The sequence below is a fragment of the Elephantulus edwardii genome, unplaced genomic scaffold (assembly GCF_000299155.1).
Source record: "Elephantulus edwardii isolate Elephantulus edwardi_28Jun2011 unplaced genomic scaffold, EleEdw1.0 scaffold00080, whole genome shotgun sequence".
Classification (NCBI taxonomy): domain Eukaryota; kingdom Metazoa; phylum Chordata; class Mammalia; order Macroscelidea; family Macroscelididae; genus Elephantulus; species Elephantulus edwardii.
In genome coordinates this window covers 11,197,230-11,212,178 of record NW_006399830.1, presented here as the reverse complement: position 1 = coordinate 11,212,178, position 14,949 = coordinate 11,197,230, and the positions used below count along the sequence as shown (strand labels likewise).

The following is a 14,949-nucleotide window of genomic DNA, read 5'->3' as shown; positions in this document are numbered from 1 at the left end:
TTTGTGACTGGGATATTTCACTCAGCATAATGTTCTCCAGAGTCAACCATTTTGAATAATATTGCATGAGTTCCTTATTTTTTAATGCAGCATAGTATTCCATTGTGCGAATATACCACAGCTTCTCTAGCCATTCGTTTGTTGATGGGAGCTAAACATTCTTACTTCAACAGTCTCTGCAAGTGCAGTTCAGGGACGCTGGCTACGTTCTTAGACCTTCCTCAGACCTTCCTCACCTCCTTTTCCAAACTGTTCTCTCCTTGGTGGTCCCCTGGCTGCCTCTGGGCATGACATCCTGACCTGGGTGTGAAAGGCAAATGCTGCTGGCAGTGGTGTCCCCACAGCTGTCTGTGGGCTGGGTCAGCAGCTCAGGCAGGTCAGAGAGTGAGGGCCAGCGTCTGCTCCGTCCTGTCCCCTGGCCATCAGCCTCTAGACCGAGGAGAGGGTGACCTGCCTGTCCGAGCTTTGGCCTCAGCCCTGTTGCCAGCCTGGGGGCGTCAGGGAGACGGGCACTGAGGGGAGAACAGAGGAGCAGGCCTCCTGGGCACCCGCCTTGGCAGGAGGCTCTGTGGGTCACAGCCCTGCTCTGTCAGGTTGCAGAGGGCCCCGAGCAGGCTGCCACCCTCCTCCTTCTCTTCCAGGACCCCAGGAAGGGGTGGCAGTGCAGGTGTCTGCTGTGTGCCTTGGGAAGGCTCTGCCTCTCTGGTCCTGTGGTCATCTTTCCTCAAGGAGGGGCTGGTTCATGCGGGAGGCCTGGCAGTAGCAGGGGTACTTGTTTGCTTCCTCTACCCTCCTCCTCCTCCTCCTCAGTGGGTGGCTTCAGGTTAGCCGCCTGGCCTGTGGTGAACGTGAAATCGTCCAGCACGTGCTTGTCTCTGGGCCTCTATTTTATTTTTTTTTAAGTAAAAAAGATTTATTTAGGCAATAAGACAGAGGCATAGGGCACACGAAAGAATTAGGGAGAAGGGCCCTGGAAAAAAAAAAGGAAAGGGGTGAAGCCAAGGCTTACAGCATGCTGTCAGCAAAACAGGACAGGAAAGAGCTCTGGCAATGACTTTGTGAATTATTACCTAACTTGGGAGGGACTGGAGAGCATCCTGCTGAATGAACTAACTCTGTCCCACAAGGATAAATATTGTATAAGACCGTTACTGTAGAGTAAGAATCCAGGAGGGGTGGGAGAGGCTGGAAGCAGAGGGATATGGATGTAGAGGGGAGGGAGGGGATTAATCATTTTGTTGTACAATTTGATGGGGGGTGGGAATTGAAAGAATTTGTTCAAATTTGTATTAGAATTTTGTAAATAAACTAGTGAAAACAAAACAACCAAAAAAAAGCCTAGTTGGAAGAAAATATATATAAAAATCTCTGAGCTTCAAGTTCGAGTAGCCTTGAGTAGTGGCAAGCCTGCATCTGAGGCAGAACTTTTTGGAACTTTAACTCTGTACAACCTTCCAGAAGGATTGGTAGAGTGGGGAGAACACCAGGACCCACCAGGATACAAGACTTGCCTGCATTAATAACTGCTTGTGCCTTGGTTTCCCCATCACTTAAATAGCATCGAGCCCGTCCAGTTGACTGTGCTACTGGATCCTTGACGGGTCCAGTTCCCATGCCCCCCCTAACCGCGGCCTCTCTCCTCTCTCCACAGGCTCCCCCCTGCACAAGCAGGGGTCCGGCCCCTCCTCTACCCCCTCCTCTGAGAAGCTGGGCCCCAAGGCGGCCGAGGTGGGCGATGACTTCCTGGGAGACTTCGTGGTGGGCGAGCGGGTGTGGGTGAACGGCGTGAAGCCCGGTGTGGTACAGTACCTGGGCGAGACGCAGTTCGCACCCGGCCAGTGGGCAGGCGTGGTGCTGGACGACCCAGTGGGCAAGAATGACGGCTCGGTGGGCGGCGTGCGCTACTTCGAGTGCCCGGCACTGCAGGGCATCTTCACGCGGCCCTCCAAGCTGACCCGGCAGCCCACGGCCGAGGGCTCGGGCAGCGATGCCCACTCGGTGGAGTCGCTGACCGCGCAGAACCTGTCCCTGCACTCGGGCACGGCCACCCCTCCGCTGACCAGCCGCGTCATTCCCCTGCGGGAAAGTGTCCTCAACAGCTCGGTCAAGACGGGCAACGAGTCGGGCTCCAACCTGTCAGACAGCGGCTCCGTGAAGCGGGGGGACAAGGACCTTCGCCTGGGCGACCGAGTGCTGGTGAGTGTGGGGGTGCTGGGCTCAGCTGGCCTCTGTGCCCTGTCTCTCCGTGCCACATGAACATCCTGGACCATGAAGGCCAGGTCCAGGCTGGTGGGTGGAGACGTGGACAGTGTCCAGGCTGAGGGCACACTCTTCATCCGTAACTAGAGTGAAAACGGGCTCTGGAAACATGCTGCGTGACCTTGGGCAAGTTACTTAACCTTTCTGGGCTTCAGTCTTCCTGTCTTTCAAATGGGAATTGTGATGGTACCTCCCACATGCACTTGGAAGCTTTTCTGGGTGTTGCAAACACTTAACTACCAGCTGCTAAAGGAAATGTTGGTGAATCAGAAACACCTCAAAATAAAATCTTTGATAACCAGTCCCCCACTGACATGCATGGGGTCACCAGGAGTCAGAACACGCTCTGTACCCACGAGCTGGCAGGTTGAAATGTGCCCATAAATCCCTGTGGTGCATTCACACTGTGACTGCTGGTTGTTAAGTCCTAGTGATTGTTGATATTGGTCATTGATCCAGTTCTCAAAGCCTGAACTGGACCAGAGCTCAGGGGATCCCAGGTCTAGGGTGGGGCGTAAGACACATATCAGGCATAACAGGGGTGATCAGTGTTGCTATAGAGGAGAGAATCAGGGTTACCCTCTTTCTTGGTGCTCCTGGCCGTCGGGGCCAGGCTGGACATGGGGAGCAGTCTCCAAGTTCTTCAGAGTCTGGATTCTTCCTTCTGGATTCTAACCAAGGTCATATTTTCCTTATCTCCTGCCATGGGCCAGACCTGGATTAGGGGTGCTGGGGGCGGGGAGGATTGCACTGTGTCCTGCTGCACCAAGCCCAGGTCATACAGGGACCTGAGCATTGGACAAGGGAGGCGTGGACACGGGACATCTCTGGAGGGGATCTGAGGAGCCTGGAGTATGACAGGCCAAGGCCATGAGGTCAGTCGCTGGAGAGGGAGGTCCAGACAGGAAGGCTTTCTGGGGTCAGAAGCAGGAGAAGCCCACCTCCAGCTGGGCTTTACAGGCAGGGGGTGCATACCTGGAGTCTCAGGTTGAATGGGGTGCTGGGGACAGACACAGAGTTTCTCCTGGAGGATTCTGGGAAGAGCATGTGAGGAGTGAGATTAACAGTTTACACCTATTGTGCCTCAGACCCACTGTGTGATGTCATTTTATCATGCCCACTTTATGGATGGAGAAACTGAGGCCCAGGAAGATCGAACTAGTCTCCATGCTGCCTTCCAGCCACTAGGGTGGCCTCTGAGCTTCTGTCTAGCAGAGTGAGGCCCTCACCCACCGCTGAGTCGGCTTTTCCCTTGTGGGGACCTGGCGGGTGATGACAGGCACACCAGACTCAGTCCCTGCCCTTGGGAAGTGTCTAGTCCTGTGGAGGAGAGCAGTGACCAGAGGCTTCTGAGGAATTCTGGAGAAGCTTGGTGCAGGCCTTGAGGGCATGTCCTGTTGCCCAGCCCCGAGAAGGGCACCCCTGTGGAGTCGGGGTTGGCACCGAGACTGCAGGAGGTCACCGAGGCTGGATGTGAGCGGGCTCACATTTGAGACATGCCGTGCTTGCTGCCCCGCGGGACACGACCAGACCAGCAGAGGAGGGGCAGGCAGATGCCTTCCTGTGACCGGGTGAGGTAGGAGGTAGAGGTGGGACTCGTTTTGAAGCTGTCCCTTAGCTATTCCTACATGCACTGCATGGATTTATTAACACACTCAACCCGCCGGCCAGCCGCTGTGAGTGGGTTCTGACTTCGGACAACCCCATGCGTGTCAGCACGGGAGAACTTCCCCACAGCGTCTCCGATGGCTGGTTTTCCAAGAGTGGGTTTACCAGGCCTCTCTTGAGGTAGCACTAGTCCACCAGCGCACCAGAGTGCAACCACAGCTGTGGGTCGGTTCCGACTCAGCGGTACACAACAACAACAACTAGGTAAACATGGAGTTGATTCAGCTCCTTCAGCTCTTCTACAGGAGACAGATGAGCAGTCTTCTCCTGGGCGATTTACTGTCTCTGAAAACCTGCCGGAGGCCCAGCTGTGGATTGGTTCTGACTCGACAATGCGTAACAACAGCCACAGCTCTTCTGAGATCAAGGCCCATCAGCAGGACCCAGGAGCCTGGCGTAAAGCTTCTGAGCTGTGGTCTAGGAAGCCTGGACCCATGAGCGAGTGTCTACCGGCCGTGACATTGTAGGGGAACCAGGCCCAGACCATCTGCCTGGAATGCCCTGTGCACTTGAACTCCTTCAGGCAATGGGGACCTCTGCCAGTTCGCGGGGTCCAGTGCCTACAAACTGGCCCTTCTCGGTAGGGGAACCAAAGCTGGCTCAGGGTGGACACTGCTGGCTTGACCCCAGCCTGTCAGTAGGGCACCCCATCCTGCTTCCTGGGGGCTCAGTGCACACTGCCAAGCTGTAGAAAGAGCAGCTGTAATGTGGGGGTGGACGAGTCTGACTTCTACCTGCTTCATAAAGGGGAATTTCCCCATCAGTAACATCCGTGTTGTTGTTGTTGTTACGTGCCGTTGAGTTGCTTGCGATTCGTAGCGACCCTATGTACAGTAGCCCTGAAACCTGCTCTAGCGTATATTGACTTTATTGTCTCTGACACACCTACCCTCATTACCCCATTTACTGAATCAGTCCATCTCATCGAGGGTCTTCCTCTCCTGTGCTGTCTCTCCACCCTCTCAAGCATGACATCCTTCTCCAAGGACCGGTCCCTCCTTGCAACATGTCCAAAGTGTGTCAGCTGAAGCCTCAGAATCCTTGCCTCCAAGGAGAAGCTTGGTTTCACTCTGTCCAGGGTGAACCCATTTTTTCTCAAAGCCTCATACAAATAGCTGCAAGGTCAGACATGCCTCCCCACGTGCTCCTGCATCGATTTCTACCAATCGTTGGACCCAGTGTTTTGCTGCAAGGCTCACAAGCTTTACTCACAAAAATCCTTAATTAGTGAAAGACAGCTTCTCAGTCAACCAGGAAAAAAAAAAGTCTTAAATTCAGTTCAGCATAAATTCAGGAAGCCTGTGCTTTTCTAGTCATCCATCAGACTTTATCTCAGAACAGTTGTAAGTCCTCTTTTCCTTCAGTCATCCAGCGAGCAAGGCCTTTAACTGCCTTTATCTCTAGGATTCCTCTGGTTACACCTTACCACAGTCTCTTCACAGCAGTGCCATGGTCTCTTCTACACTGTCCACCAGCATCTCCCACAGTCTCTTCACAGCCCCTCCACCATCACCTCTCACTGGGTGGAAAGTGTTCTTTTACATTGGTCTCACACTTGATGATTTGCAGGCGCGTGTGTCTACAGTTAAAGTAGCTGGAGATCACGCCCCCTCAGTGGGTGGGAGAGACTGGGCTGTAAGGCCTGGAACTGTGGGAGGAGATGAGAGCGCTCTTAGTGGCCAGGACTTGCCCGAAGCATCCTGCTGACATGGCTGCCATCGGCCGCCTCAGGGCCCGTCTTCCCGGGTATGAGAGAGCCTGGCCGGAGGCAGAGGCGTTCATTGTGAGTGAGTCACCAGTTGTGAGCTTCTTGGAGGAAAGTCCCTGAGAGACAAATGGACCAAACCAAGCATGAAGCCGTTGCTTTGTGAGAACCCGGGAGGTAGACAGTGATGGCTGGGTTAGGAGGAGCTCCAGCCCCCACAGGGAGAGGGGACAGGCTCAGCACTGGTGAACTTGGCCTCACACACAGCTGGGGGTGGTGACAGTCAGGGCTGCAGGAGGTGGGTCCCCAGAGATTGTGCAGGAGGATTGGTTCAGAAAATCACTAGACTTCCTCTTCCTTTCCCTGCTTCCTGCTGTCTAGTGAGAGCAGAAATCCGAGACAGATCCTTCCCCCGAGAGGGACGGTGTGTAGATGAGGGCGCCAAGGCCGGGTGGACTCAGTGAACATGTCCATCCTGGGGGCTGAGTCCCTCCCTACCAGCGTCCTCTTCCCTCAGCTTGCAGGGTCCCAGCCCATGCCTGCCATCCTTGCTAGATAGAGCTCAGAGGGTCAGTCGGGCTCAGAGAGGTCAAGTCACCTGCCCAAGCTCACACAGCATCTCAGAGGCAGAGCCAGAGGGTTTGCATGCAGACCTGTGTGAATTCAGAGCCTGGAGTCTTATCGTGGGACAGCCCGTGATTGTAGCCATGTCCCTCCCTGCTGTCCCTCGGGCCTCCCTCATGCTGTCTCTGCCCACGCTAGCATCCTCGGGAACTGAGTCTATTATTATTACGATGATGATGATGATTATTATTGTGTGTGTGTGTGTGTGTGTGTGTGTGTACTGTCAAATTGGTTCTGACTGGTACAGAAGGATACTGCCCCCCTTCTCCAGCAGGGTATCTGGTGGATTCGAACTGCGTACCTCTGGGATTGCGGTGCAGCTTCTTGCCGCTAGGCCACCAGAGCTCCCTTGGAACTGAGTCTTTTTCTCCATGCAACAACAGGTTGGTGGGACGAAGACCGGTGTGGTGCGGTACGTGGGGGAGACAGACTTTGCCAAAGGCGAGTGGTGCGGCGTCGAGCTGGACGAGCCCCTCGGCAAGAATGATGGAGCCGTGGCGGGCACCAGGTACGGCGGGCTTCCCCGGGGAGGAGGGCCGTGGCGGGCTTCCCCGGGGAGAGGGTGTGGTGGGCACCAGGTACGGTGTGCTTCCCCGGGGAGGAGGGCCGTGGCGGGCACCAGGTACGGTGGGCTTCCCCGGGGAGGAGGGCTGTGGCGGGCACCAGGTACGGCGGGCTTCCCCGGGGAGGAGGGCTGTGGCGGGCACAGGGTATGGTGGGCTTCACCGGGGAGGGGGCGTGGTGGGCACCGGGTACGGTGGGCTTCCCCGGGGAGGGGGTGTGACGGGGCCTCTGCAGAAGGGCGTGTTAAGATTTAGGGTGTCTGTGCCAGATGCTGTGATAGTGAGGCTCCCTCCCTTCTCTCAGAGCAGCCCACCATGAGAGTGGTGTGTTTATCACCCCATTTTACAGATGAGAGAACAGAGGCCATTGCTTCAGGTCACTCATAAAGTCACAGTAAACTCTTGGAAGGATCCAGCCTCCTGAGTTCCCTTCGATGCACCAGGCCTGACTGAGCTGGGGCGGGGGCACTTGGATCGGGGGAGGCTGTGGTCCTTGCCCGCGAGCCTTCCCCTGGGGAGCTCGGGAGGTACCGAGATCTGTCCAGCGCTGTGTACCTGCACTTTTCCCAGGAATCACGATGGGAAGGAAGGGACGGCAGGGCTGTGACTGGTCTCAGAACCAGGGATGATATGATTGGTGGACAGTGTGGCGCTAAGGTGCCGGCTGAGTGCTATGTGGCTGGCTCTGGGCTGGACGCCGGGGCACAGATGCGGCCCTGGCAGCTCCGAGCAGCCTTCACTGCAGGACAGTGAGCGGTCAGCAGACGAGCCAGACTTCGAGTCAGGCGTACTTCTGGGAAAGGAGTGGGCCCTCAGGGCCACCAGGGCGGAGAGACCTGGAGGTGGGAGGAGGCAGGGATGGGGCACCTTCATAGGGAGTCAGAAATCACACATGAGTTAGAATCCTTGACCCCTGAGGTTTTCGAAAAAGAAAACTGTTTCATGACAATGTAACACTTTTCCACAGTGATGGTTCTTAGCTCACTCTTCGTTTCAGATTAAAGGACAGGTGGCAGCATTCACCCCGGCCCCCAGAATGTCACTTTTGGGCTTTTGCTTCCCCATGGCCAGAAAGCTGACGGGACCCCTGGGTCCGGAGGTGGCACAAGGACAGTTGAGCGTGGGCCGCAGATATGGCTGGGGCGGGTCTGGGCCAACCAGCCGAGCGTAGCGGACAGCGGTTCAGCCCACCTTTGCCACTTAACCAGCTGAGGTAGACAAGCTTCCCCAACCTCTCTGACTTTCTGAGCCTCGGTGGCCTAGATAGTAAGTAAGGGGTTGTACTGCCAGCCGATAGGTGAGCAGTTTGAATCCACAAGCTTCTCCGAAGGAGAGAGGTGGGCAGTCTCCTCCCGTGTGATCCTACAGCCTCTGAAAACTCCCTAGAGGCTCAGCTGCGAGAGGGTGCAGTCTTGACAGCAGTGAGTTTGGGGGTTTTAGGCTGTTTTTAGTGATGCACAGACAGCAGGAGATGCTTGGAGGATGGGGACAAGTGTTCATGGACGGGAACCAGGCAGGTGCTGGGTCACCACTGTTCTCCCGGCTGACTCTCCAGTCACTCACTCTCTGGCAGTGACCCCCTGCCTGTCAGAGGAGCTCACCTTGGGGTGCAGGTAATGGGGACCCCAGGCCGTGAGGCCATGTCAACAGTGTGGGTCTCGCCCGCTTCCCCAGGTACTTCCAGTGTCCACCCAAGTTTGGTCTCTTCGCCCCCATCCACAAGGTCATCCGCATCGGCTTCCCGTCCACCAGCCCCGCCAAAGCCAAGAAGACCAAGCGAATGGCCATGGGGGTGTCGGCGCTCACCCACAGTCCCAGCAGCTCCTCCATCAGCTCCGTCAGCTCCGTGGCCTCCTCTGTGGGGGGCCGGCCGAGCCGCAGCGGTCTGGTGAGAGTAGGGCGGGGGGGGGGTACCCCAGTAAGGGGGGTGGGAACTGCAGGATCCCCAGTCTGCCTCCGACTTACTTTCATTCCAGACATCTGTTGAATTTAGGGGGTTTGAAGACGCATGTTCATCTTTTTTTATGAGGGGAAGATTAAACCATACATATTTATTATGGTTTTTAGTAATAACTTATTGTAACCTAAGGATCTCTGGGGGCACTGTGGCTAAAGCATTAAGACGGTCACCAGAAGGCAGTTCTGACCCACCAGCTGCTTCTCGGTTGAAAGATGAGACAGTTTGCTTCCGTAAAGATTCAAGTCTGGCAAACGCCGGGCGCCAGTTGTGCTCTGTGCCGTAAGGTTGCCGTGAGCCTGAATCAGCTCGATGGCAGCGAGTTGAAGTCCTTCTCTGGAGTTGAGAAGGGTCAGGAGGGGGGACACAGGCAGGGCTGTGGGCCCAGAAGGCTGGGTAGAGGGGGTGGGGACGGTGAGTCTGCTCTGCAGGTGTGGCAGGGGCCTTTGCCTCCAGCTCCATCCCAAGGTGATGGTTGGTACCATTGCATTGACTACGACTGGAAGCAGCTCGTGGCCTGAATCTTGCCCTGTCCTGTGCCGTCCTCAGCATCTCGGTTATACTTGAGCCCATTGTGACAGTCACTGTGTCAATAACCCATTTTATTAGGGTCCTGGGTGGGAGAAAGAAAGCCCCAGGGCCTCGTGACGCCCCTGGGCTGAGTCCTCCCAGGCTGAGTCCCCCCCGGATCTCCCCTGCAGCTCACGGAGACCTCTTCACGCTACGCCCGCAAGATCTCAGGCACCACAGCCTTGCAAGAGGCGCTGAAGGAGAAGCAGCAGCACATCGAGCAGCTGCTGGCCGAGCGGGACCTGGAACGGGCCGAGGTGGCCAAGGCCACGAGCCACATCTGCGAGGTGGAGAAGGAGATCGCCCTGCTTAAGGCACAGCACGAGCAGGTGGGTGGGCCGGCGGCCGTGATGACCAAGCCACTGAGCCTCCGCGGGCTGGGCCTGCCCCGTCACACACCGGGGCCCGCAGGACCGAGAACTGGGCTGTCACACCAAGTGCTAAAGCGTAAATGACCTGCAGCATCCCTGGGTGGTGCTCACAGCTAGCTGAAAGGCGGAAGAAAGGCCTGGTGATCTGCTTGTACAAAAGCAGCCCTTGGAAACCGTATGGGGCATGATTGTACTTGTTGCACCTGCTCCCGAGCCAGAGTCAACCGTGGCAGCAGGTCTTGTGGTTAAATTCCCAGCACCCGTCCGTGCTCTTCCTGTGATAACCCTTCGTCACGTGGTGCAGCTGCTTTTCCTGTTTGTGGGTGAGCATAGATGCTTTTGCCCTTGGATACACACTTGGATGCCCTGCCTTGTTCACACCTGGTAGTGATGCCCTGCCTTGTTCACACCTGGTAGCATGTGAGCGTTTCCAGGGAGAGCCCTTCGCCATTTCACCGGCTGCATTGCTGGTGTCCTAACAGCTTCACCACGACTGAGTCCTCACTGCCAAGCCCTGTTGTTCAGCTTCTCCCCAGTGTCTCATATTTTTTAAAATAACAGTGTTATGTACTGTTTGGCGGAGCATGTTTTGTGGAGAACTGTCCTCATTTCATAGCCCCTGAGTGGTACAAATGGCTAGGTACTAAGCTGTTAACCTAAAGGTTGGAGGTTCAGATCCACCCAGAAGCGCCTTGGAAGAAAGGCCTGGCAGTCTGTTTCTGAAAACTCAGCCATTGCACAGTTCTGTTCTGCATACGAGGTCACCATGAGTTAGAGCTTCTCAGCAGTAACTAGGGGTGGGGGTGTGTGTGTGAGAGAGAGCGAGAGAATGTTTTATGCTTTTGAGCAGATTCCTGGGTTGGATTCAGGGGAGCAAAGGCAAGAACTTCTCAGATCTGCTGCTGTCACGTGCCTGCACATCCCCTGATGTTTGTGTCCCCACATCAGAGCCTCCTTTTGAGTCCTGTCTCTATTTGGGGCTCCTGCCTGCCTTGGTACCAGAATGATACCATGCACACGCTCACCTGCACATCAGACACGCTCACCTGTGTGACCTAACAGGAGTCTTCATAGACTCCAGGTGGATTGAAAGGAGGGTGGCTGTAAGGTTTGGGCACAGGTGGACTCACTTTCTACTATCCTTGGGGCTTGGTTGGGTGCCCCCCCCATATCCAGACCCTATGATGGACCGGCCAAGGAGCAGGAGTGTCTGAGCTTCCGGGCCCCGCTCCTTGCACCCACCCTCACCTCTCCCCATCACCTCTGGCCCCAGGAGGAGGCTGACTCTGTCCCGGCCCTCGCTCGGGGGCCCAGTATGTTGCAGAAGCCGAGGAGAAGCTGCAGCGGGCACGGCTGCTCGTGGAGAGCGCGCGGAAGGAGAAGGTGGACCTGTCCAACCAGCTGGAGGAGGAGAGGAGGTGGGTACAGCCCGCCAGGTGAGGGAGCATACGGGCCTGGAGACACCAGCCCCTGAGCTAAAACCTTTGTCCCCTCTCTGAGTCTGCAGTCAGCCTCTTGGGCAGGTATGAGTGTCAGGTGAGAAAGCTGAATTAGAAAAGGGACTGCCGCGGCCACAGCCCCACCTCAGTGATGACGGTGCACTGCGGCTTCATCTCTGTCTTAGCGGCTGTTCCAGAGATGCAGGGGCCCCACCAGCACGAGGAACAAGAGGGTCTCAGTGCAACCCACTTGGAGACGCAAGGATGACCCACAGCCTCGCCTGCCTCGCACAGGGTCAGCAGGTGCCCCTCAGGGGGGACTTGGTGGTCAGCATGGCCAAGACTTCTCTTGGTTCAGAATCCTCTCTCTCATCGTTCATCTCTTAAACGATAACGCAGGTTTCTGCCTCTCCCTCCTTCCCTCCCCGATACAGCAGATCCCCCTGCCCGCCCACAGCCCCCCACATGAATCTATTTGCTGGGCTCTCAGCCGAGACATGTGCTCCCCCAGCTGTTGTTACTGTCTGATTCGGGGAGATGAGGGTTTATTTATGCCCGCCTGAGATGGTCTTAGCGCCCACACATCTGGTTCCCATGGTGACACACGCCTGATGCCGACCAACAAAAAACAGACCTTGGAGACACCATTGTTGCATTTGGAGAGGTCCTGGATGCAAATCTGAGCCTTGCCATTCACATGCTGTGTGAATTCAGGCTGGTTACTTGCCTTCTCTGGGCCTCAGTTTTCTCATCTGTATGTTGGGAGCTATCAGGAGGCCCCAGCAAAAGCAGCTTGGTGGACTGGGATCCCTGCATGGCCGGCCCCACGCCTGTGTGTGCAAGGGTGTCTTCCTGAGGGAACCCCTCCTGCAGCAGAGCTTTGGGGACCCCCTTATGATGAGCTGACAGGGAGTAAGGATTCAGAGCTTGTGGGTTACTGTGAGGTCAGAGAGGCCCTTCTGCATCCCTCCTTCCTTGTCGCATTCCTCCATCCTCCCACCCTTTTCCCTCCCCCCCCAAGGTTATTCCACGTGGCAGCGTCTGTTCCCTGCAGTGAGGAAAGCTCAGCATTAACTTCACCGTGTTTCCTTTTATAAAGTTGTTTATTCCCCACCACAAGCCTGTTACATCCAACAAGCGTGTTCAAGAAGCCATGTGCGTGGAGTACAAGGCAGAGGAAGTTGAGGGGCCTGGCAGTTTCCAGAAGCCTCTGCCCCCACCAGCCCGAGGACTCTGAGCAGGTCCCGGCTCTGCTGGCCCTTCCCCTCTGCATGGCCAGGAGCGTGGACTCTGGCCGTGTGACCGGCTTGCCTCTCTGCCATCAGTGATGACTCGGTGAAGCCACTGCTCCGCGCCAGCTCTCGTCAGCTCCCTCTTTCCCCCCCTGCAGGAAGGTGGAGGACCTGCAGTTCCGAGTGGAGGAGGAGTCCATCACCAAAGGAGACCTGGAGGTAACGTCAGAGTCCCTTCCCCACAGACTCGCACAGAACTCCAGGCCCAGCCGGCCCTTACGCCGTGGATTCCGGGCGGCAGTGCCGTGCCCCTGGGCAAAGACAAGGAGAAATGGAAAGAGCCCAGGGTCACACCCTGGGAGGGAGAGGAGGCCAGTCGGGGTGATTCAGAGTCTCTGTGAAGAGACTCGGGTATCAGAAGAGGGATTGATGGAGCCCCAGGAGCCCGAGATGGTCCACTGCTCCTCGTTGACAGGAGTGGGGTGGCAGCAAAAATTCAGGGCTGGCTACAGGGACCTGATTTCCCTCCTCCTCTTTGTTGGAAATTAGACCTAAAGGTATCAATTGGGCTATTCATTTGTTGTGGGTTCCTGGAAACATTTTGATTAGAAGTAACATGTTGAGCCACAGAATTTCTGGATGGGGAAACAGGAAAAGGAACGTAACTATGTGTCACAGTAAGCGGTAGGACTGGAACCAGGACCCAGGGCTCCTGACCTCAGACCGTAGCTCCTGAGGTGGTCACTGTCACCTCGCTCCTCAGTCCTAACCCTGGGCAGGTTGGTCTGGATGAGGTTGGACTTTTCACTCCCAATGTAACACGGTCTTTCTGAGCTGGGGGTACTGAGACCAATTATAAAAGCCCTTAAATACCCCGCCCTCAGTCCTCGCCAGCTGTGCAGAGACCTTGGGGTTCATAGGCCACATTGGGGTGGGCAGGGTGCCTTCCTGTGTGGCCCTCTGTGCTTGCTCAGAGCAGAGCATGGGTATGGACTGCTGGGGACGTAGGAGGGACAGTGAAGTAGTCCCTCCCACACGCCGGTCCTGGCCCACACTAGTCTTGGACAGCCTCTTCCCCAGCTTAGGCCTCAGTTTCCTCATCTGTAAAATGGGCACGCAGAACTCAGAGTGGTTCTCAAACTTGAGCATTCATTAGCCATTAGCCCCCTCTGGAAGGTTACTGAGCCCCACCCTTGGGAAGCAGCTCGAGCGGGGCCTGGGAATGTGTATTCCTCCCTTGCTCCTGGGTGATCCTAATGGCCTCGGAACCATACTTTGCTTGGTATTCTGCATTAGGTCATTTCTGAGCTCAAATAGGATAATAAGGTTTCTGATTTTGTGGAAGACTGGGTTGAGACCCTGTATTTTCCAGTACCCCCATCAGCCAAAAGGAGTGTGTGGTTGTCCTGGCCCTGAATGACCCTGGCAAGGACAGGAGTTGTGTGATCTTACCGTGCTTCTGTTAGAGCTGATGTCGCTGCCCGGGTGAATGATCAGGACACAGCGTGGCAGGGGAAGCTCGCCGGCACCCTGCCTGACGTGTAGGTCCTGAGGGTGTAAGCCCTTAGGCTGAGCTTGGTGGCTGCTCGCAGGGGTTGGGCAGGGTTTCTGGGCAGCGTGCTCTCCACTGGGGACAGTCAGCAGGGGGTTTACTGAAAGGAAATCACACACCGTCCCTGCCCTGGTCAAGGTGGGCAGTTTGGGGACGTGGCTGGGGGGTCTGCATCAGGCCAGGGCCGTTTCTTCTTGATCTTCCTCTGCTCTTTGATGCGCTGTTAGGCTGCATGTTTCTGCCAGTCTCTCTTGGCGTCCAGTGCCGTCAAATTGATTCTGACTCACTGGGACCTTATTGGACAGATTTCTGAGACTGAATCTTGACAAAAGCTGAGTGCGGTGTCTTTCCTGCCTGGGGTGGCTGATGGATTTAAATCACCAGCTTCTCTCTACGCAGCTCAGTGTTTAACCACCGCACCAGCCAGGGCACTTCATCACCTCCGACCCCTGATCTTTGACACCTACCCGCCTTGTGCCTAGCGCTGCCCAGACTCCAGCTCGCCAGGACTTTATCCCCCCACCTCTCCAGGAAATCTGAGAAGTCCCTGGCCAGCCAGTGGGAAGGGTGGTTTTGAATCAGCTGTCCATCACAGACCCAGTCAGCCATGGTCAGGAGAGGCAGGGGGACAAGACAGAGCAATAGAAAGCGAATTCAGGCAGATAGAAACTGTCTGCCGTGTTCCTGATTTCATTTTACCAACCCAGTTGTGACCACATTCATAGCAAACAGAAGAACTGGCACCTTGTCTCTCTCATCCCTACCCATCTTAAAAGTCAGTCAAGAGCCTCCCTGTCCGTGGACCTCTCGGCTGTCCCCCAGCTCTCTTCAATCACTCCCCTAATTGACTAGCACCCTGGTCCAACTGCTAACCCTCCTTTTTACTTCTCCTGGCTTGGCCAAGGATTCAGCATTGAGCCTTTTTCCTCCTGCTCTACCCTCTCCCTGGGTAAGAGCTTCAGCCTGTAACCTGAAATCACCACCTCAGCCTGTAATCCCACATGCTTCT

General features: G+C 55.9%; 1 protein-coding gene across 1 annotated transcript in view; it reads left to right on the top strand.

Annotated features, from left to right (window-relative positions):
- Positions 1-14,949, top strand: part of CLIP2 (CAP-GLY domain containing linker protein 2) — a 48,715-nt gene that overhangs the window by 15,359 nt on the left and 18,407 nt on the right. Inside the window, exons 2-7 of the mRNA XM_006889784.1 lie at positions 1,652-2,196; positions 6,640-6,764; positions 8,494-8,707; positions 9,478-9,675; positions 11,032-11,135; positions 12,547-12,607. Of these exons, the coding sequence (XP_006889846.1) occupies positions 1,652-2,196; positions 6,640-6,764; positions 8,494-8,707; positions 9,478-9,675; positions 11,032-11,135; positions 12,547-12,607 (1,247 nt within the window). The remainder of the gene's footprint in view (positions 1-1,651; positions 2,197-6,639; positions 6,765-8,493; positions 8,708-9,477; positions 9,676-11,031; positions 11,136-12,546; positions 12,608-14,949) is intronic.